The 23837-nt window shown below is 37.1% G+C and overlaps 1 protein-coding gene across 2 annotated transcripts in view; it reads left to right on the forward strand.

Moving 5' to 3' along the window:
* The window catches only part of SUZ12 (SUZ12 polycomb repressive complex 2 subunit), a 45710-nt gene extending 25467 nt beyond the window's left edge, over positions 1 to 20243 (forward strand). For both annotated transcript variants that reach the window (XM_007076192.3, XM_042967487.1), the window contains 8 exons: positions 5660 to 5765; positions 9042 to 9219; positions 10964 to 11055; positions 11257 to 11400; positions 12211 to 12368; positions 12753 to 12951; positions 14911 to 14990; positions 17491 to 20243. In XM_007076192.3, coding sequence (XP_007076254.3) covers positions 5660 to 5765; positions 9042 to 9219; positions 10964 to 11055; positions 11257 to 11400; positions 12211 to 12368; positions 12753 to 12951; positions 14911 to 14990; positions 17491 to 17836 — 1303 coding nt within the window. In that variant the 3' untranslated portion in view covers positions 17837 to 20243. The remainder of the gene's footprint in view (positions 1 to 5659; positions 5766 to 9041; positions 9220 to 10963; positions 11056 to 11256; positions 11401 to 12210; positions 12369 to 12752; positions 12952 to 14910; positions 14991 to 17490) is intronic.
* The last annotated feature ends 3594 nt before the right edge of the window (positions 20244 to 23837 follow it).

Genomic DNA, 23837 nt, shown 5'->3' on the forward strand with positions numbered 1-23837 from the left:
ACACTGTTCTAGGTTAGTGAAAAGGCAAAAGAAAAAAAAAAAGAAAAAATCCCTCCCTTCATGGAGCTTAACTTCTAGTGGAGAAAACAGACACCACTGCCCCCAAAATTCTATCAACTAATGTCACTTAGTGATGAGTGTTAAGTGGTTGTTTTATAGAGAAAGCCTCTAGGAGAAGGTAATATTTGAACAGAAATCTGAATTAAGTGGGCCATGTGCGCATCTTGACACTATGTATTTCCTATAGAGAGAAGGAAGAAACCTGTGTGTCATCATGTAGCTCTATGTGCATTTGGCACAGGGTAGCAAAGACGACCTGGATCTGTCATCATCTCTGCAGTTTTCATTGGGTAGGGAAGCATCTTAGTGCCAGTGAAGGAAGATCTAGGAAACAAAGGCAGCATTTTTTTTTAAATGTTTTTATTTTATTTTTATTATTTTGAGAGAGACTGAGCAGGGGCGGGGCAGAGAGAGAGAGAGGGAGACACAGAATCTGAAGCAGGTTCCCGGTTTTGAGCTGTCAGCACAGAGCCCAGAAAGGGGCTTGAACTCCCAGACCATGAGACCATGACCTGAGCCCAAGTCGGACGCTTAACCAACTGAGCCACCAGTAGCATTCTTTTGTGACCCAGTTGGAGAATGGAACCTGTAATATGCCATGAGTTCTTGTTTCAGGCTGCTTGCTAGTGGTTAACACAGTTCACTAATAGTCAGGTATAGGAGAAAGAGCCAAGGACAGCAACTAGTACATTCTCCCTACTCTTTAGAAAGTACTAGATTGTTGCTTTATGTAATCACTTGTTAGCCACCAGGTAACAAGGTGGCCTTTAATAGAAAAGTAAAGATGGTTAGGAAAAATGCCATAAGTTCTGGTTACTGTATTAGAATAAATCACTTAACATCACTATTAGAATATATCACTTAATATTAAAACAATATAGTGTCTTTGTGAAGTTTAACTTACGAGCTAAAGATTTATTTTTTAATGTTTATTTTTGAGAGAGAGAGTGCAGGGGAGAGGCAGAGAGAGAGGGAGACAGAGGATCTGAAGCTGGCTCTGCGGTGACAGTAGAGAGCCTGATGTGGGGCTTGAACTCACAAACTATGAGATCACCTGAGCCGAAGTCGGACGTTTAACCCACTGAGCCTGCCCGGCACCCCATGAGTTAGAGATTTAAATGGAAAACAACAGAAACAAATGTTCTAGGAGATAGTAGTTATGTCTGTGGGAGAAGCAAGTAGGATGCAGCACAGTGGGCTTTGTTGGTGTTGGTCAGTGTTCTATTTTAGGCAGCACGGGGTGTGTGTGTGCGTGCGTGCCTTTTAAAATTCTTTCTACCTTATATATGTATTAACACATTCCTTTTATTTATGAAATACTGTCTTTTTTTTAAAGTTTATTTTTAAGAGAGAGAGTGCACGTGTGAGCAAGTGAAGGACCGAGAGAGAGGGGGACAGAGTATCAGAAGTGGACTCTGCGCTGACAGCAGAGCAGAGCCTGATGTGGGGCTTGAATTCACAAACTAGAGGATCATGACCTGAGCCAAAGTCAGATGCTTAACTGACTGAGGCACCCCTGAAATACTGCTTTCTGTTTAATAAATAAAAGTACCAAGAAGAAAACACAGAATTTTCCCCCCACTTACATTGAAAATTTCTTTTTTTTTTTTTTTTGTAATGATTTTATTTTTGAGTAATCTCTACACCCTGTGTGGGACTTGAACTCGCGACCTTGAGATCAAGCATTGCATGTTCTTCCCTACTGAGCTAGCCAGGCGCCCCATTATGAAAATTTCTGAACTATGAAAAAGTTGAACAATAAATATCGTTAATACCCACATAACCCTTCGCTGTTAACATCAGTTGTTAACGTTTTACCTTTGCTTTATTTGTGAATGTGTATTTTATTCTTGTGCTTAACCGTTTGAAAGTTTGTGACACTCTACTTTCATTCCTCACTCCTAAAGTATGTATGTATCTCCTGGAAACAAGGACGGTTCCTTCATAACCACAATACACCTGTCATACTCAGGAATTTTAATACTCTTCCCAGCTGACCACAATAATGCCCCCCCCCATAGCTATTCCCCCTCTTCCACCCCGCCCCCAGTCAAGGGTTGTGATCTGTGAGCTAGTTGTTAATTGCCATATCTATTCAGTCTCCTTCAGTTTGGGATAGTTCTTCAACCCTTTTTCTTTTTTCTGTTCTTTCTGCCTTTGCTACACTTTCTACTGTTAATTATAATTCGTATTATGTTGTTGTACATTGAAGTATAGGTGACACGTGATACTCCTTTTGGGATACAACTAGTAATTCCAACATAGTGATTTGACAATTCCGTACATTTTGCAGGGTTTGCAATAAGTGTAGTCCCCATCTGTCACCATAGAAGGTTATTACGGTGTTACTATGTTCCCTATGTCGTACTTCTCATCCCTGTGACTTACTTATTTTATAACTGGAAGTTTGTACCTCCTACTCTCCTTCACTTCTTTTTTTTTTTTTTTTAAGTTCGTTTATTTATTTTGAGAGAGAGCACACATGTGTGTGCAAGTGGAAGAAGGGCAGAGAAAAAGAATCCCAGGCAGGCTCAGCACAGAGCCCAATGCGGGGCTCAGTCTCACACGCCATGAGATCTTGACCTGAGCTGAAATCAAGAGTTGGACGCTTAACTGACTGATCCACCCAGGAGTCCTGCTTTCACCTATTTTGTTTATCCCCCACACCCCTCCCCTCTGGCAACCACTAGTTTGTTTTCTGTTTATGCACCTGTGTCCTTTCTCTTTTTGTTGTTTATCTGTGATACTTTTTAAAGTACAGGCCTGTAGTTTTGCAGAACGTCTCTCGGTTTGGACTTTTGTGATATGTCCTTATAATTCGATTCAGGTTAAACATTTTGGGCAGGAACATTGAATGGTGATGTGTTCTTTGTGTATATCACAGGCACAGGTAAAATTAGGTTTGGTCACTTGGTTAAGGTGGTGTTCATAGGATTTCTCTAATGTAATAGTACCTTTTCCTTTAATAATAGGTAATCTTGGGGCATCTGGGTGGCTCAGTCAGTTAAGCATCTGACTTTGGCTCAGGTCATGATCTCACAGTTTATGAGTTCAAGCCCCACATTGGGCTCTGTGCTGACAGCTCAGAGCCTGGAGCCTGCTTCAGATTCTGTGTCCCCCCCCCCCCCCCCCCACGTGTGTGTGTCTGTGCGCGCGCGTGCATGTGCATGCCTCAAAAATAAACATTAAAAAAAAATTTAAATAGGTAATTTCTATGGTAAATGTGAAACTGGGTAAATGTCCATTTTCTCCCCAACAACCTTTTACCCAGCAGTTTAGCATCCATTGATGATTCTTCCTTGAAAAAATTATTCTTTAAAAAAGAATTTTTGTTTTTCATTTTGCTTGTTGTAGAGAGAGAGCGTGAGCAGGGGAGAAGACAAAGGGAGAGAGAGAGAATCCCAAGCAGGTTCCATGCTCAGAGTGGAGCCCAGTGGCTGGGCTTGATCCTGTGACTCTGGTGTCATGACCTAAGCTGACATTAAGAGTCGATGCTTAACCACCTGAGCCACCCAGGCGTGCCTGAAAAAATTATTCTTAGGACAGTTGCCAAATTTTAACATTCTATTATTTCTTTCATGTTTATTGGCATTTTTTTAAATGACATAGAAGAGCATTCTTCCCCTCAACTTATTTTTTTAATCAGTATGTTTTCTTAATCAGTAACAAATACCGTTTTTAGTACGTCTGTTTTAATCTAGCCATTGGTCATTCATTTTAATGTCCAAATTGTCACAAATTTAGTCAGGAGGAGGCCCTCCCAACAGGGTCCTATATGTCTTTTTTACTTTTATTTATTTTTTTGTTAGTTTTTCCTTATTTTTTGAATAGTAAGATATTTCAGGCTTACATTTTCCCTCTCTACTTCTGCTCTGGAATTGGCCACTTCAAAGAGTTTCGATCCCTTTTAGTGGAGGAAAAGTACTTTACACACCAAGATGTGAGGAGTTAGATGTATAAAAATTCTTCTTATAATCTCAGAGAAGTTAAAGTCTCCTTAAAGAATGACTACAGTTCAAAAGCCATAGAGAAAAAGTATGAAATAGTGAGCAAAATTAAAAACTTACTCTGAAAACAAAGAGGTTGTCACAAGCTAAGTCAAAAACGACAAGAGGAAAGTAATTTCAACTCATACTATAGAGTATGGCTGTTTCACAGCACAATAGAAGAATGAGCAAAGGATAAAGATGTTTACAAAACAATATATGTGGTTCTTAAACATTTAAAAGATAAGACATCTGAATATAAAAGTACACTGAGATGTCATTTTTTCACTTACCAGTTTGGCAGAGATCAAAAAACTGATAAAGCACTGTTGATGAGGCTGTGGGAAAAAAGGGCCTCCTCATGCATTACAGGTAGGAGAGTAAATTGGATTGTAGCTATCAAATGTGCAACTATAAAATAGGATATTTTGTAGCCATGTAAACGCATGAGGGAAGCTTCGTTTCAGTTTAGAAGTATGTGAATGTATTACCTATTCAAATAAAAATAGTTTTGTAAAATACTAAGTTAAATAGCTTTGCTGATGTACTGTCAAAGAATAGATACAAGGAGCATAGCATAAAGACAAAAACTGTTAAGTCTCAAAATCATTTGGTGTTAAGATCAGACTTAGAGACAGACTACCTGGGTTCAATTGCTAGCTCTGTCTACTTCCTGTGTCATCTTAAGGCAAGCTACTTAATCTTTCGGTGCCTCAGTTTCCTCTTCTGAAAAGCAGAGTAATCTACTTTATGGAGTTGGGAAGGTTAAATGAAATGTTAAGTCTTTAAAATAGTGCCTGGCACATAGTAAGCACTCAATAAATGTTAGCCGTTATCATCTAACAGAATTTTCCCAAGACTGACGAATAGAAGCCAGATTGTTGCTGTATACAATGAATTATTGAGCATGGTTGAAGAATGGTGTTTAGGGTAGTAGTGTTACCAGTGATTAAGGTATGGAAAAAAAAATATATAAACCTTACATACACACACATACATGTACACACACATTAAAACTACACTGTGAATATGGGCATTAATTATTTGTTTCAGTTGGTATTTCATTCATCCATTCACGAAATGTTTATTGAGCACCTATATGTGCCAGGTGCCCCCAGGATCGTGTAGTTATCAGAGTCATAATCATCAAGTTTATTGGTCATGATGAATGAAAGTGAAGAATTCTAGTTCAAATATTTTCAATAGTTAGAAATAACAGAGGCATAATTCTTAGTGTTTCCCTAAGGCAAGTATTGTAACACTGTTGTTATCCTATTTTTTTAAAAGTATAAAGCTTACACTTGTGCTTTATACTTAATGTTTAAAATTTACCAAGTTTTGAGACTTGAGGCATGTATTATACTTTAAATGTTTAAATTTATATCTGAGTAGCTACAATAATGAAACAATTCTCTAGTAATAATAGTTATTAGTGCAAATCATTAAAATTGCTTTTGTCAGGAGTGGAGAGTAGGTATATTTCAAAAGCTTGTTGGGTATGTAAGCTAGTTTATAAATCTAATAAATGCTTTTTAGTATAAATCTAAAGATGTAGATTTGTGTACTTACAGTAATACACAGGTTACTTTAAAGTGTATGTGTTTGTCTAACAGGCGCTTACAGCTTTTAGATGGGGAATATGAAGTAGCCATGCAGGAAATGGAAGAATGTCCAATAAGCAAGAAAAGAGCAACATGGGAGACTATTCTTGATGGGAAGGTATGGAATACTTAGAAGGTGGAGCACGTTATAGTTACGAACTCCCATTTTTTTAATCGATGTGTTCTTTCCCAAATGCAAATTCTTGTTGGAAGTAACAAGTTCTTTGTTTTTATACCTTAAAATACACAAAGTAAAAGTTACCTAGTCAGAGTATTAAAGGAAGGCACTGTCCTTGGAGCCAGACGGCCAGGTTCAAATCTCCATTCCAAACTGTGTGGCGTTCTGGCAAATTATTTAATCTTTTGTGTCTCAGTTCTCTCATCTGTAAAATGAGGCATAGAATTGATACTTAATGAAATAATGAAATATGCTTACCACTGTGCCTGGCATAAAATAAGTGCTCAATAAATGTTAACTATTTTAAATCCCATTCATAGTAACAGCAGGCAACATATGATGACCAATTTATCAAGAACTTAGATGAACCATACTTAAAGTAACTTTTCTAAGAGACTAAAAAGAATAAATAACATTTCTTGGGTAGGCAGACTCAACAAAATAATGATGTCGTTTGTTTCTAAATATGTTAGGTCAGTGTGCTATCATGAGCAAAATCCCAGCAGTTTTTTAAGCCTGAAAATCAGTTTCAAGTTAAAATAAAACAATTTATAATAATACTAAGGAAAACTGTGGAAGTTTTCTGAGAACGTTTACTTAATAAATAGTAGAACATAGTATAAAGGTAAAAAAAAACCCAAATTGTATGGTATAATAAACAGGAATAGAAGTGCTGATTACTGAAGCATAGTTTTAAAAGTTTCATGTACATTTGGACTTTAATCTGTGACAAAATTAGTATTAAATCTGTGTGGGAAAGATGGACTATTCATTAATTGTGACAAAACTGGTCTCTAACCATTTGGAAATAAACACAGACCTAATAAATTCCAGAAGTCTCATAAATGAAATGTAAAAACTAACACTACGTAACTGCAGAAAAAAATGGTAAATATTAATATAATCTTAGTGTGAAGAAAGCCATTGTATGTATGATGCAAAAGCTAGAAAGCATAAAATAACTAAAGGTGGATTGTTTCTAAAACTGCAAAAATCTAAAGTTTAAGACAACGATAGGCTGGGGAAAATGTAATATACAAAAAGCTAGTATTAAGAATGTGTAATTTTATAAATCAACCAGAAAAAAGATAAGCTATCTAATTAGAAAAATGGGTAAAGAACAATCAGGCAATTCTTAGGGCAGCAAATATAGATGGCTAGCAAGCTTTTAAAAAGATATTCAACCTTATTAGCATTCAAAGACACATAAACTCAGAGATCTTATTTTAACTACTGGTTTGACAATTAAAAAGATTGACAGTTTCTAGTTGGAGGTGTGAGGACACATATTCTCAAATAATGCTTTAATGTAAGAGTAAGTTGGGACACCCTTACTGGAAGGCAGACTGGCAATATGGATGACATTTTAGATTGTGTATGTAGGCATTAGCAATTAAGTCCAGTTACTCAATTTTGTCACAAGGTGTAGTAACTGGTTAACTGATAAGTTGTAGGTAACAGGTCCTGGCAAAATTTTTAAATAATGAGAAATTGGAAGTACCTTAAATCTACAAAGGTAGACATAAAAAGAACAATACTTTGATAGGATTTCCATGGTATTTAATTTTTACTTAATAGTATACATATTCCTACTTTTTCTAAAATTAATAGTGGTTACCTCTAGGTGACGGAATTTTAAATTTTTATTTTTTTATGCTTATCTACAGTGTTTGAATTTCATGCAAGTGTTCATTGTGTTTTAAGTTTCTTGTTTAAAGTTCTTATTCACAAGAAAATAAGAATTATATATATATGAGTTGATGGTTTTTGCCAAGAAATTAAAGCAATATGAAATGAGCATCCTTCTAAAATTGGAACATTTAGATTTGGTTCTAACTTTTAAAAGTGTTGTGGTATTCTTTTAAATAAATGTCCCATAATTTACTACACCAGTGCTATTTTAATGGGTAATTCAGTTATCTTAATTTTTTTTTACATTTTCACAAATGTTATGGTAAATATACTAGTATATGTATCTTTATGCGTTGTAAGTATATTTACAAGATAAATACCTAGATGCAGACTTAACTGTTTTAAAACTAGTTTATAAAAGCACACTTACTTCATTCCTGTCTAAAATTACAGTTTTAAGAGGACTGTTTGTAATAAAGATGTAGGAGTTTAGGCTTGTATGGCAGTAAAATATACAGGAGCCCACTGAAGGTTTCTATGGAATAAAATGAAAGAAGTCTTTCAGAAGATTATTTGGTCTCCTATATATGAATTGAGAGGTAAAAAGAAGCAGGAGAGCAGGTGAGATACTGTAGTAAAAAGGTAATAAGGATCTATACTTGGTGATTATGTAAGAGAAACAAAAAGAAAAATATGGTCAAATGTAATTCTAAAGTTTTTAGCTTAGGATCACTGGTAGAATGACAATGCTGGGAACAAAAATAATTATGCCTGGGAAGGAGAGAAAATAGATTCACATCTAAACATATTTTTGGTTCAAGGTGACATTAATGTCATCCAAGCAGTAGCGTCTCAGAGGCAGTTGGAGGTATATGGGGTTAGACCTCAAGCACAAAGAATTGAGGATCAGTTTGGGATCATCAGCCTAACAGGCAAATCCTTGACGATAGGTGAGAGATTAGGGCAGATGGCTAAATGTTAGCTGGGAATTAAGGGAGACCAGAAGGGTCGTTTTATAAATGATTTGAGGTTGAGGAGGAAGGCTGATAGTTCCGGGTCCCAAAACCCAAACAGGAGAAACAAGGACAGCTATCATTGAAGCTGAATAAGTCCAGGAAAATTTACAAATTGCCATAATTGTTCAGTTTACAAAAAGAAAGTAGTTGGTCATCTAACAGAGGTTGCAAACTGGCAGGCTTTGGTTACCACGTTTTTTTTTTGTTGCCTTTAAAGCCATATTCCATTGATTGCCAACATGTAAAAATAGGAAGATTTCCCACGCAAACTTGGATTTCTGACTTTTGAAAAAAATCTGAAAATGTGATGGTACTGGGCTTGTGTTTGCACATCGCAACAGTTCATCTGTTGCTGTTAAGTGGCTCTTTGTACACAACCTGAGCACTCCAGTACTACAGTCTGTACAGCGCCACGGATTTGCTTTATCTGCCTGGCCATATCTGTAGGCATTTAGGTTTTCAAATCCACGTTAATTTATCATAATAAATATTGGGAGGCGCTTTTTCTCCCCTATGATTTCTTTCATTATATGGAATCTTCACTCTTCTCCTATGCTTTGTTTTTTAGAGGCTGCCTCCATTTGAAACATTTTCTCAGGGACCTACATTGCAGTTCACTCTTCGTTGGACAGGAGAGACCAATGATAAATCTACAGCTCCTATTGCCAAGCCTCTTGCCACTAGAAATTCAGAGAGTCTTCATCAAGAAAACAAGCCTGGTTCAGTTAAACCTACTCAGACTATAGGTAAGAAAACATTGCTGTCAAAATAACACTTTGCATAGGTGCCTGGCTGGCTCAGTCAGAAGAGCATGTAACTCTGGATTGTGAATTTGAGCCCCAACTTGGATGTAGAGATTACCAAAAATAAATAAACTGTAAAAAATTACAAAATAATGCTTTACAGAGTTAGGACTTGGCTTCGGATTAATTTGTTTGCCTTTTGTGCTAATAATTATTCTTTTAGAAATCTCAGCAGTTCTTTATGTTTTCTGCCAGATATGTCTGAGAATTTTGTGGCTCTTGTTTTTAATGTTAAAAGCCTGATGGAACATATAGTATATATATATGCCATGTGTTACGGAACGCCTCCAGATGAGGTCTAGAGATAGCCTCATGTCTATTTAGAACACGTTTTTCCAGTAAATACATTTCTCAGAAGCTCATGAGAAAAACAATTAGTTTTTCTAACTTTTTAGATTTTGGAACTGCAGCTATATTAAGGGTTTTGGAACTGTATGCTTTTTATAATTCATGTAGAGATTTGTATATGTTATAGAATTGAATTCAGTATTTCAGAGTGTTTTCACAGTTCTAGGTGTGGATCATCATAACTTGAATTTTATCAGGTTAAATTTATTTATTTATTTATTTGTAATGTTTATTTATTTTTGAGAGAGCACAAGCAGGGAAGGGGCAGAGAGAGAGAGAGGGAGAACACAGAATCTGAAGCAGGCTCCAGGCTCTTGAGCTGTCAGCACAGAGCCTGACGTGGGGCTCAACCTCTTGAATGGTGAGATCATGACCTGAGCTGAAGTCAGAGGCTTATTAACTGAATGAACCACTCAGGGTACCCCTTTACCAGGTTAAATTTTGCAGTCAATTTTTAGAGGAAAAACACTTCTAAATGAAGTTAATTCTGCTGAGTTAAGGCCCAGGTGCAGTGTTCTGTCATCTTGTACCTGCCTGATAGGAACACTGTCCTTGATTGAGAGCATCTATGTGTTTTTGTCTAAGTCTGTTTAAAGAAGACAGAAGGTGTAGGACAGTTGTCTTTGACATTGACCCCTCATGTCCATTTATGGTGTGCAAGTTACTGTTAGAGTCCAAGAGATATAAGAAGTGCCCTGTGTCAGGGCAAAGATTTCCCGAGTAAATTGTGGTCTGGGTACTTCTGAAAATACTCTGTGGCCAGTCTGCTAGGTAAAGAGTTTCAAAGAAACTGAGAAAAAAAGTTTCATACAAAATTGTACATATGAAATTGTTCTGTCAGGGAAAATAAAAACATTTTAAGTCTGTAAAGAAATAGAACAAAATTATTGATGGCCATTATCTTTTGGATTTGCAATGAAATTAATACAATCATTTTTAATTTAATTTTTGTTAAACTAACACTTAGTGGAAGTCTGCTCACTGCTGTGCATTGAAAATACAAAGACCAGTCAGAACCACACTCTGACCTTCAGAGTGCTTAAAATACTGTAGTGACTACATATAATTATTTGGGGTACTTTTATAATGGTTTAGAATGTAAGAGGTGGTTTTTAATGGGGAAAAAATGGCTCCTGCCAGTAAAGACCTTAACTGATTAGGGGTGCTGGTTAAGGAGATTGTTCCTATAATCATCACATGAGGATGAGAACAAAAAGCGTTTTAAGTACCATAAGTAGAATTCTTTGAAACCTTTCATGTTTAATTATTTTCACAAGATGCATTATTTCACTTTTTATAAGCAGGTATTTGCATTAAATATAAAAGTATGTATTTTCAGCTGTTAAAGAATCATTGAATACGGACCTACAAACAAGAAAAGAAAAAGATACTTCAAACGAAAACCGACAAAAATTAAGAATATTTTATCAGGTAAACATCTGGCCCTTCATTTTGAAGTAATCATGAAACACCTTTGTTTTGCACATCACGTCTGAAATATTTTGCATATTTAAATGAAAGAATGTCTCTAATTTTTCTTTTTAAGTCGTTTTAACTATTTTTAAAGGGGATGATGAAACAATATCTTGAGATGTTTAAGTTGGAGATTTGCTGTTTTTTGTTATTTTCAAGTTCCTTTATAACAACAACACGAGACAACAAACTGAAGCGAGAGACGACCTACATTGCCCATGGTGTACTCTGAATTGCCGCAAACTTTATAGCTTACTCAAGCATCTTAAACTCTGCCACAGCAGATTTATCTTCAATTATGTTGTAAGTAACTTTTTTCTTTTTTTTTAACGTTTGTTTATTTTTGAGAGTGAGGGTGAGCAAGGGAGGGGCGGAGAGAGAGGAGGCCGAGGATCCGAAATGGGCTCTGTGCTGACAGCAGAGAGCCAGATGTAGGGCTCGAACTCCGCGAAGCGTGAGGTCATGACCTGAGCTGAAGTCGGACGCCTAACTTAACTGACCGAGCCACCTAGGCACCCCTTTTTTTTTCCCTACCAGTAATATATAAGACAGTCTGACTTTCAAAAATTGTGCTTTTTTTAGGAGTACACTTAGCATGTTGAGCACCAAGTAATGTATAGAATTGTTGAATCACTTTTGTACACCTGAAACTAATATAACACTGTACGTTAATTATATTGAAATTAAAACATGATAAAATAAATTTCCCTTCTGCAAAAAATACCAAAATCTTTGCATTTGATGGATTGCTTAATGCATGAATTACAGTGATTCAGTTTGTATATATTTGCATATTGCACCTATATTGACACACATAATCCTCACACCAGCTCTTTGAATTAAGTGGTCATTTCTTTATTCTTGCTCAAACAAGAAATAATTTGTACAAAATTACCAAGCCAGTGAATGTCACAGCCAGGATTTTAACACAGATCTTCTTGAGTCCAGATCTTCTGACTTCCCTTTCACCATGCTGGTATGTGTAGTTTATTTTAAGTTTTCAAAACATTAAGAACCCACTAGTACTTTTTAAAATAAATTGGCATGTTAGGTGTTCAGGGTAGGGATAATTAATATTTCCTTATTATAAGCATCTTGCCATTTTTCTTACAGTATCATCCAAAAGGTGCTAGGATAGATGTTTCTATCAACGAGTGTTATGATGGCTCCTATGCAGGAAATCCTCAGGATATTCATCGCCAACCTGGATTTGCTTTTAGCCGAAATGGACCAGTAAAGAGAACGCCTATCACACACATTCTTGTGTGCAGGTAGGTAAAAAGGTCATACAACAAAAGTTTATCCTCTGACTTTTATTGATGATGGTGGAGGAACAAAAGGAGAGCCAGACAAAGCTACTATTTAGGTGGGAGTCATTATTGCAGATTGTTAGCTAAGTCTCTGGGGTGGTATACTGCTTTATAACCCTCCCCAGCTCCCACAGTGATTTTCTTACTTCCTCCTTAGAACTTTTTGCTGTGTTTTAAATGTTAATATCACAACTGCTCTAGTGGTTCGAGAGATTAAGGAGTTTTTCCAGTGGAAGTTACTATGTGCATACCTAGATAGGAAACAAGGAACATACTCTATTTGAGAGATGTGAAATAGAAAGAATCCCTGTCACTCAGTGTTCCATCAACATCTCTTTCCATTAGACCAAAACGAACAAAAGCAAGCATGTCTGAATTTCTTGAATCTGAAGATGGAGAAGTGGAACAGCAGCGAACGTACAGTAGTGGACACAACCGTCTGTATTTCCATAGTGATACTTGTTTACCTCTCCGTCCACAAGAAATGGAAGTAGACAGTGAAGATGAAAAGGATCCTGAATGGCTAAGAGAAAAAACCATTACAGTAAGTATTACTAGTATCACTATTGACTGTGACTTTAGAATCTTATGGATTTGTGTTTAAAAACTATTGTTTAATATGATTTAAAATCTTGACTTAATGTACAGGAGCTCTTTCTAAATGAAGGAATGTGGGAATCTGCAATTTTTTTATTATTATATTTTATTTATTTTTTTTAATTTTTTTTTTTTTCAACGTTTTTTTATTTATTTTTGGGACAGAGAGAGACAGAGCATGAACGGGGGAGGGGCAGAGAGAGAGGGAGACACAGAATCGGAAACAGGCTCCAGGCTCCGAGCCATCAGCCCAGAGCCCGACGCGGGGCTCGAACTCACGGAGCGCGAGATCGTGACCTGGCTGAAGTCGGACGCTTAACCGACTGCGCCACCCAGGCGCCCCTATTATATTTTATTTAAATAAATTTTTTTAATGTTTGTGTTTGAGAGAGGGAGAGGGAGGGAGACTGTGAATGGGGGAGGGGCAGAGAGAGAGGGAGACAGAATCGGAAGCAGTCTCCAGGTGTGAGCTGTCAGCACAGAGCCCAATGTGGGACTCAACCTCTTGAACCATGAGATCATGACCTGAGCCACTCAGGTGCCCCCACAGGTTTTTTTTTTTTTAAGATTTTATTTTCTTTTTTTATTTTAGAGAGCACGTATGAGTGGGGGAGAGGGGCAGAGAATCTTACGCAAGCTCCACACTCAGCACGGAGCGAGACGTGGGGCTTCATCCCACAACCCTGGGATCATGACCCGAGTCAAAATCAAGAGTTGGATGTTCAACCAACCGAGCCATCCAGGCACCCCTAACTTGAAGTTTATTTATTTATTTATAGAGAGAGAGTGTGAGCGGGAGAAGGGCAGAGAGAGAGACAGAGAGAGAATCCTAAGCAGCCTCCACAGTGTCAGCACAGAGCCCAGTGGGGCTCAATCTCACAAACTGTAAGCTGAAATCAAGAGTTGAATGCTTAACCAACTGAGCCACCCAAGCACCCCAAAGATTTTATTTTTAAGTAATCTCTACACCTGACTTGGGGTTCGAACTCACAACCCTGAGATCAAGAGTCTCATGTTCCACCGACAGAGCCAGCCGGGTGCCCCTCCACAATTTTTGTAATTGTGTTATTTAAACAGTTATCAACTGGGGCGCCTGGGTGGCTCAGTTGGTCAAGCGTCCCACTCAATTTCAGCTCAGGTCATGATCTCACAGTTCATGAGTTCGAACCCTATGTCAGGCTTCACACAGCATGCTTGGGATTCTCTTTTTTTCTCTTTCTCTCTCTCAAAATAAATCAACTTTAAAATAAAAAAAAATTTTTCCCGTTTTTTTGTTGTTTTTTTAAATTTTTTTATTTTTTTAAATTTACATCCAAATTAGCATATAGTGCAACAATGATTTCAGGAGTAGATTCCTTAATGCCCCTTACCCATTTAGCCCATTCCCCCTCCCACAACCCGTCCAGCAACCCTCTGTTTGTTCTCTATATTTAAGAGTCTCTTCTGTTTTGTTCCCCTCCCTGTTTTTATATTATTTTTACCTCCCTTGTGTTCATCTGTTCTGTGTCTTAAAGTCCTCATATAAGTGAAGTCATATGATTTTTGTCTTTCTCTAATTTCGCTTAGCATAATACCCTCTAGTTCCATCCACATAGTTGCAAATGGCATAAAAAAGTCTTTTATAAATAAAAATGAAACAGTTACTAACTAAAGAAAATACAGGTTTTCTTCTTGTGATTTTGTATTGTGTTTTTATTTTTTAATAGGTAACTCTTTCGTAACTTAGGGTTTCCCTTTTAAAATTACTACTTAAAATAAAAGCTGTTTGATGTTCCCACTTTGCTGTGTAAGTAAGTTGTGGTATTAGTTACAAAAGTTCAGTTTTTTACATTCTCACAATTTTTTCTTAGAAATACCAATTCTGTTTATTGTGCACTTAATAGATATTTTTTCTTTCCTTTTTTAGCAAATTGAGGAATTTTCTGATGTTAATGAAGGAGAGAAGGAGGTGATGAAACTATGGAATCTCCATGTCATGAAACATGGGTAGGGTATTCCTAAATTTAAATATTCCATTTCCTTTTTGCTCTTCTTGCTACTTCACATTCTATAAATCTGTGTTTGAATCTTATTTAAAATTCCGTTAGCTTCGACATAATGTGCCCTAATCTTACTCTAATCCGAACTATTATAACTGCATAAGGGAAAAAGGATTTATGTAAGGAAGGTGTAACCTCTAACGGCATTTTTTATCTTTAAATGTCTTTTTAATGACCCAATTTTCATTTCTTTTATTGCCAAGGATTAAAAAGATAACGTCCTGTGCTGTATGTGTGGAAATCCTGAAAATTACTTATCACAGTTATTACCATAATTTTAAAAATTGCTTAATTATGAAGAATAAGATATAAGTGGCTTTTCTGATTTCTTACTACCGCTCCATAGAAGTCAGGGTAGAACAGTACTTCTTGTGCCTTTATGGCTAAAAGCGTGTTCCACGACGTTGCTTTTCCTACAGTTCTGTCTCCTTCCCTGTGGGAACTGTTTGCCCGTCAATACACGTTTTTTTTCTCCTCTGACTCCATTATTAGATCCTCATTTAAGGCTTTCTTCTATAGTACAAGCAGCCAAGGTTTTTTCATTTGTAATGAAATAAATGGGAAGGAGCACTTTTGTTTCTTTACTCCTGGGAGTGAAGAGGAATTGGTGCAGAAGTTCTGTCTAGCCCAGATGTCTAGGGTGCATGAGCCATAGCCTTTTTTTGTATATGGACTTGAGCTAAGAATAGTCTTCACATTTTAAGTGGGTTGAAAGAAAAAAAAAGAGGAAGACAACGGATCGCAAAGCCTAAAATGTTTCTCTGTCCTTTCATAGAAAATGTTTGCCTAGTCCGTGGGCTAGTCATTAAAACTCCATTGTGAGTAAAGTATGTATGTGGAAGTTTAGTGTCTATTTTTTCTTTTGTCCTGATATGCCAGTTTCAAGATAGAATTTTAGTCGTATTACTATATTGAGTTCCATTTTCATTCCTTGATCCAAATCTGCTAGAATAACAACTATTGGGGTTCATGATTTGCCAACATTATAAAGTGGCAGCTAGCTGGGTAAACTTTGGATTTTACAATATCTGCAGGCAGACTTTACAGACCTTGTTGAACTCACAGTTTCAGTGGGTAACTGAGCAGCCATTCTCCTGTTTGGTTTAATTTTATTTTTTCAAATTTTATTCATTGTGGGTGCACCCTGCATGCTTTCTACTAACACAACCACACTGTACCACATTTGTTGTGACCTCTTCGAATCTTTTTTTTTTTTTTTTTTTAAATGTTTGTTTATTTTTGAGAGAGAGACTGAGACAGAGTGCTTCCTGGGGAGGGGCAGAGAGAGAGGGAGGGAGGCACAAAATCCAAAGCAGGCTCTAGGCTCTAGGCTCTGAGCTGTCAGCACACAGCCTGACGCAGGGCTTGAACCCACGAACCGCGAGATCATAACCTGAGCCAAAGTCGGACGCCGAACCCAGGCGCCCCTCAAATCTTTTTTTAACGTGGCTTTTTTTTCTGTTGTATTGAGAAATAATTGACATATATCACTTTATAAGGCGTATCATATGATGGTTTGATTTACATATATTGTGAAGTGATTACCACAATAGTTTAGCTAAAATCCTTGTTCTCATACAGATATAATAAAAAGAATAAAAAAAAAAAATTTCTCCTTGTGTTGAGAACTCTTAGTACTCTTTTGACAACTTTCCTATATATCATACAACAGTGTTAGCTATTGTCATGTTGTGCATTATATCCCTAGTTCTTATGTATCTTACAACTGAAAGTTTGTACCTTTTGAATACCTTCCTCCAATCCCCCCTTCCCCCCACCTTCTGCCTTTGGTGCCTGTAAGTTTGATCTTTTTTTTAAATGAGTTTTGTTTTTATTTTTTTCAAGTACTCTCTCCCAGCATGGGGCCCAAACTCACGACCCCGAGATCAAGAGTTGTTTGCTCTACCAACAGAGCCAGCCAGATGCCCGTTTTTTTTGGATTCCACATATAAATGAGATCATACAGTATTTGTCCTTCTTTCTGACTTCTTTTACTTAGCAGAATGCTTACAAGGTCCATCCATATTGTCACAAATGTGACATCTTTGTTTCTTTAAAGGTTTTCCATGAACTGAAAATGCAGAGAAATGCTGCTTCTGAAATAGCAAAGTGTGTCAAGGTCAAAGGAGAGAATAAAGGGGATAGATAGCTAACTTGTTTGTAGAGAGTTCATGAAGGTGGTGCTGGCAAGAGAAAATGCTTTATATACTCTTAATACTGTTGTGTGCAATTTCATTAGGACAGACAGAAATGATTTCTATTTAAGCTCTGGTTAAATCTCTTAAAAGTTTTAAAACAGTAAGCCCATTCAGGTCACTGAATCTCAGCTTCATTGTAGTTTTACTGCTTGTTAAATCATCACTTACTGGACTATCGTCATAGTTATGTTGCATTTGACAAAAATGCTTTGTATTACTATTGATGTTTGTGTTATTTTTATTAAATAGGTTTATTGCTGACAATCAAATGAATCATGCCTGTATGCTGTTTGTAGAAAACTATGGACAGAAAATAATTAAGAAGAATTTATGTCGAAACTTCATGCTTCATCTAGTCAGCATGCATGACTTTAATCTTATTAGCATAATGTCAATAGATAAAGCTGTTACCAAGCTCCGTGAAATGCAGCAAAAATTAGAAAAAGGAGAATCTGCTTCCCCTGCAAATGAAGAAATCACTGAAGAACAAAATGGGACAGCAAATGGATTTAGTGAAATTAACTCAAAAGAGAAAGCTTTGGAAGCAGATGGTGTCTCAGGGGTTTCAAAACAGAGCAAAAAACAAAAACTCTGAAAAGAAAAGGCCTAACCCCATGTTACGGACAAACACTGAAATTGTCATTCTAGGGAATTCAGCCTCTAGGAAGAGTTTTGTTTTTGTTTGTAATCATAGGTTTCAAACAGGCACTGTTAGATGAAGTAAATGATTTCAACAAGGGTATTTGTATCAGGGTTCTACTTCACTTCATTATGCAGCATTACATGTATATCAGTTTTATTGATGTCATTAAAACACTCTAGTTTGAGCATGAAAAGCAATACTTCAAAGAAAGTATTTTTAACTTTAACAATTGTCTTATGAAATATATTGAATTGATAAGCTAGAAATTATTTCCTATATTTAAATTACAATGTTTTTTGCATTTGTGACTGGCTGTTTTTCTACTTTGTAATTGTGAAACCTTTTCTTGGGGAGGGAAAATTGGAGTGTGATTCCCTTTTTTAAAAATTGGAGATTTCTTGAAATTATGTTGCATTATTATTTGCAATCAAACCTTGATCCTTGATTTTGAAATCATTTATCATTTTGGAATGAGATTACAATGAGATATTTTATCTAAGTTCATTTTACAATTTTAAAATAGCACTTCTTCATCTTATGCCTGTTTGAGGAAATGTTAATTTTTCATATAGTTGACAGTGAAATGTCATTGGCTTACAAGGTTACTGACCATTTGTTTTTATGTGGATAATTTTATTGCATTGCTCACCCAGTATATTTTTTTAAACTTGAACATTTGCTGTTTGTTTTTTTTTTTTTTTCCAACATGGTAATCACATTGAAAATTAAGCTGTCCGCATCTTTTCATTATAAACTAAGGGAAGAATGAGTTTGGGATTTTTAAGATGCCACTTTTGAGGAAGGAAATGTTCTATAAAAATGAACCAGAAGATGTTATAACTTGTTTTTTTTCTTTGCAAGGATGTCTTTGTAATGTATTTCATGATTAGAATATCCAATACAGATAAGCTGACTTGAATTGTGAGCAGTTTTGCCCTGTGAGATATGTGTTTTATGCACATATTTGCAGTTGGATTTTCTCCAACAGAAAGTGGTTTCACTACTGGCACATTAACAAGCACCAATAGATTTTTATTCCAACTCCAAGCACTGTGGTTGAGTAACATCACCTCAATTTTTTATTATCCTTAAAGATAATTGCATTTTCATATTCTTTATTTATAAAGGATCAATGCTGCTGTAAATACAGGTATTTTTAATTTTTTAATTTCATTCCACCACCATCAGATGCAGTTCCCTATTTTGTTTAATGAAGGGATATATAAGCTTTCTAATGGTGTCTTCAGAAATTTATAAAATGTAAATACTGATTTGATTGGTCTTTTAAGATGTGTTTAACTGTGAGGCTATTTAACTAATAGTGTGGATGTGATTTGTCATCCAGTATTAAGTTCTTAGTCATTGATTTTTGTGTTAAAAAAATAGGAAAGAGGGAAACTGCAGCTTTCATTACAGACTCCTTGATTGGTAAGCTCTCTACATGAGGAGTTACAGTCAACTCTGATCATGCCTCTGGATAGTGAATCTCGAGCATTTCTCTCGGGCTTTAATTTGCTAAAGCTGTGCACATATGTAAAAAAAAAAAAATAGATTATTTTAGGGGAGATGTAGGTGTAGAATTATTGCTTATGTCATTTCTTAAGCAGTTATGCTCTTAATGCTTAAAAGAAGGCTAGCATTGTTTGCACAAAAAGTTGGTGATTCCCTCCCCCAAATAGTAATGAAATTACTTCTGTTGAGTAAACTTTTTATGTCATCTTATAATAAAAGCTGAAAAAATCCCTTTGTTTCTATTTATAAAAAAATGCTTTTCTATATGTACCCTTGATAAGAGATTTTGAAGAAATCATGTAAGATGATAAAGCATTTGAATGGTACAGTAGATGTAAAAAAAAAAAATTCAGTTTAAAAGAACATTTGTTTTTACATTAAATGTTTATTTGAAATCAAATGATTTTGTACATAAAGTTCAATAATATAAAAGCTGTATTCTGTTTTGGTTTTGGTTTTGGTTTTATTATGCATTGTTAATGCGTATACTAAAATATTCTTTTGGCTATGATAGTAAGGATCCAGAAAAAGTACACCCACTGGTCAGAACTAGTAAGAAATTAAGAAAAAAAATTAATGTAAAATCCTGCTTTCAGTTCCAGTGACGTCAAATGCAACTAGTATGTTACTTATGGTAATTTTGGTAATAGTCTAAAAATATTTTTACAGTTCAATGGTATTGTTAACCTAATAGCTTATCCATCTCTGTGGTTTTTTCTTTCTTTTTAATGAAAAAGAATTTATCTTGGCCTTCAAAAAGCTCATAGAGGGGGTACAAATGAGAAATGAGGGGTGCCTGGGTGACTCAGCTAAGTGTCCGACTCTTGGTTTCGGCCCAGGTCATGATCTCGTGGTTTGTGAGATCAAGCCCTGCTTGGGGCTCTGCATTCACAGTGCAGAGGCTGCCTGGGATTCTCTCTCTCCCTTTCTCTGCCCCTCCCCCGCTTGCTGTCTCTCAAAAAAATAAACTTTAAAAGGATACACCGTATAATAAAGTTATATACTACATTCAGTGAGGTTAGTTGTTGAAGTTAACTCTGGACAGATAGGGGAAGCTTTACAGAAGAGTTGACAGTTCGGCTGCTCTTGGTTGGTAATAGCCTGTGGCCCATATGCAGGTTGCTGTCTTCTTTGAACTGAGTGCCCCTGTGCTTCCAAAGCTTACTGTATGTAGTATCTTCTAAGCAGTTGCTTCGCCTTTCATTACGTTGCAAGGCCCATCTCACTGGCCTTAGTACTGCCTCACGGTTTTAGTTGGTGCTCAGATATTTGGTGACACGAACTCGGCTTTATAAGCCATGCTGTGGGTTTGGATTTCAACCAGTAGGAGTATTTGGAGATTACGGCACAGATAGGACACAAACCAACCTGTGTTTTTGGTGAGACGTGGCGGTAAGAATCTGGGAGGGAAGAGGCTCTGCACAGGAAGAATCAATCACTAGGATGCTACTGTAATAGCCCAGGTGAGATATGCAACAGCCCGTCCTGAGAAGCCCTCGTTCAGCGGTGTTGTGGGATGAAGGAGTGATGAGGCGAAGAAGAGTACTGCAGAAAGGAAGCAGTAGTCATGTAGTGTAGAGAAGGAGTAAGCCACTTGAAGGGAGTGAAGTGCTCGGAAACAGTGTTGATGCGTTGAATGCATGGGAAAGGAGGCTTAGGAAGAGTGTGGAAAATGGGGCTCTACCAAGACAGGCAAAGAATTTGGGAGAGAATGGATGGGAGGCTTAAGCATGAATGCAGACTAAGACGAGACAGAAGCCAAAGATAAAAGTTACCAGAAAGGGAAAGAATAAGAGCAAGAACACAGATGGACTCAGCTTTGCTAAAGGAGGAAGTTTTGCTAATACAGTCATTAGAAAGTCACTACCGGCACATCAACAAGCACTCAAGACATTTCCAGTGGGAAAATAAGTTGGTACGAGTCGAGAGAGAGCAATCTGGTATGTTCTTTTAAAATCATGCATTTTGCTTTTGCCCTAACAATTCCATCTTTAGGTAGTTATCCTACAGATAAACTAGAACATGTGTAAAATGACAAATTGCTACCACTGTTGAAAACAGGTTAGAAGTCATCAGGGAACCAGTTAAATGATACACTCCATATGTGGAATACTATGCAGCAATGAAAAAGGATCAAGGTTTTTTGCAACGATAAAGGGTACAGAACAGTTTCTAGCATGCTTCAAATTTAATTGAAAAACGAATATACCCCATTTGGTTATAGAATATGTCTGAAGAATACATAGAAATAGCTGCTTTGGGGGAAGATAGCTGGAGTAGAGAACAGATGAGGAGTCTTTTCACATTGCCATTTTTGAAACATCTCAATTTACTATGTATTTTTTATAGTTCATGTTTGAGAGAGAAACAGCGCACCAGTGGGGTAAGGGCAGAGAGAGAGGGAGACACAGAATCTGAAGCAGGCTCCAGACTCTGAGCTGTCAGTACAGAGCCCGACATGGGGCTCAAACTCACAAACCATGAGATGGCCTGAGCCAAAGTCAGCCGCTTAACTGACATAGCCACGAAGGAGCCCTAAGTTCTTACATGTTTTTTTAAGTGTTTTATTTATTTGGGGTTTGGGGAGCAGAGAGAGGAAGATAAAGAATCCCAACCAGACTCCACACTGTCAGCACAGGGCCTGACACAGGGCTTGATCCCATGACCCTGAGATCATGACCTAAGCTGAAATCAAGAGTTGGACGCTTAACTGACTGAGCTACCCAGATGTCCTCCAGTTTTTTTTAATCTTTATTTATTTTCGAGAGAGAGAGAGAGAGACAGTACGAGCAGGGGAAGAACAGAGAGAGCGAGGGAGACACAGAATCCCAAGCAGTCTCCAGGCTCCAAGCTGTCAGCACAGAGCCTGACGCGAAGCTTGAACTCCCGAACCGTGAGATCATGACCAGAGCCAACGTCGGCTGCTCAACCGACTAAGCCACCCAGGCGCCCCTTCCTATAGTTCTTATATTTAAAAAATCTTTAAAAAATTAAGTCCAGACAATAGAAAAGGTAATTGAAGAAGGATGGTGTTCTCACTAGGAAAAAGGCAAAATGGGTAAGTGTGTAGCACAGAGCTCTGAGCACAGTAAATTTCTATGAAGTAAAAATATTGTCATTGTCAAAAATAGTTTCTAAAAATTCAATTTGGGGGCACCTGGTTGGCTCAGTCGGTTTTGTCCAACTCTTGACTTTGGCCCCCAGGTCATGATCTCAGGGTCATGGGATTGAGCTCAGCATGGAACCTGCTTGGGATTCATTCATATTCATTCTCTCTCTCTCTCCCTCTCCCCCCGCCCCCGCTCATGCTCTAAACTTAAAAAAAAAAATTTAAAATTCCATTTTATTAAATATAAATAGTATGCTGCTCCTAGAAAGGTGGAAATATGCGAGGTTCTGTTAATTACACCAAGTACCATATTAAAGGAGAGATCTCATTAATGGTTCCTGGTTGTTGTCAGAATGAAATTCATACTCTTCCTGACCTGACTTTATTTATCTTTCCAGTCTTATCTCATGTATGCAGTCTCCCCTCCAACCAAGTGGAGTACCAGGACATGGCAGAAGTTAAATACACATCATGCACTCTGTTGTTCTCAGGATGCAGTCTATGATCCAATTCCTGGAGTATCTTGGGTTCCTATTTACTGCTTCCTATGAGGGTAAGGTTGATTTTTATAAAAGGCTAAAAACTCACTAAGTACATTCTTAGACAAGCCTAAGATTGTTACTTAAATGTCACATGGGATGAATCACTTTATAAAGCTGGTTCTAGAAAACAGGGTTGATACTGGACTATTGTATTTATCTTTTCCCATTTTTAAAAAAATACTTATTTTGAGAGACAGAGAAACCATGAGCAGGGGTGGGGCAGAGAGAGAGGGAGAAAGATCCATGTTGAGCGTGGAGCCTGATGTGGGACTCGACCCCATGAGCTGCGAGATCATGACCTGGGTGGAAACCAAGAGTCAGAGGCTTAACCAACTGAGTCACCCAGGCGCCTATAGATTAAAAGCTTTTATGAGAGATTAGTTTTAGCGAATACAGCTTTTGTCTTTTAAGAAGAAAAGTACTAGGTCTTCATTTAAAAGTATTTCTCAGGGGTGCCTGGGTGGCTCAGTTGGTTAAGCAGCCCACTTCGGCTCAGGTCATGATCCCACGGTCTGTGAGTTCGAGCCCCGTGTCGGACTCTGTGCTGACAGCTCAGAGCCTGGAGCCCATTTCAGAGTCTGTCTCTCCCTCTCTCTCTGCCCCTCCCCTGTTCATGCTCTGTCTCTGTCTCAAAAATAAATAAACGTTAAAAAAAAGAAAAAAAGTATTTCTCAGATGCCCAGATATCAGGCAATGTAGGGTGTCGAGGAGATCCCACAGTTGTGTATTTCACAGACCAGTAATACACATTTTTCACATTGCTGACTTTTTGTTTTGTCTGGTTAGACGA

The sequence above is a fragment of the Panthera tigris genome, chromosome E1 (assembly GCF_018350195.1).
Source record: "Panthera tigris isolate Pti1 chromosome E1, P.tigris_Pti1_mat1.1, whole genome shotgun sequence".
NCBI classification, from domain to species: domain Eukaryota; kingdom Metazoa; phylum Chordata; class Mammalia; order Carnivora; family Felidae; genus Panthera; species Panthera tigris.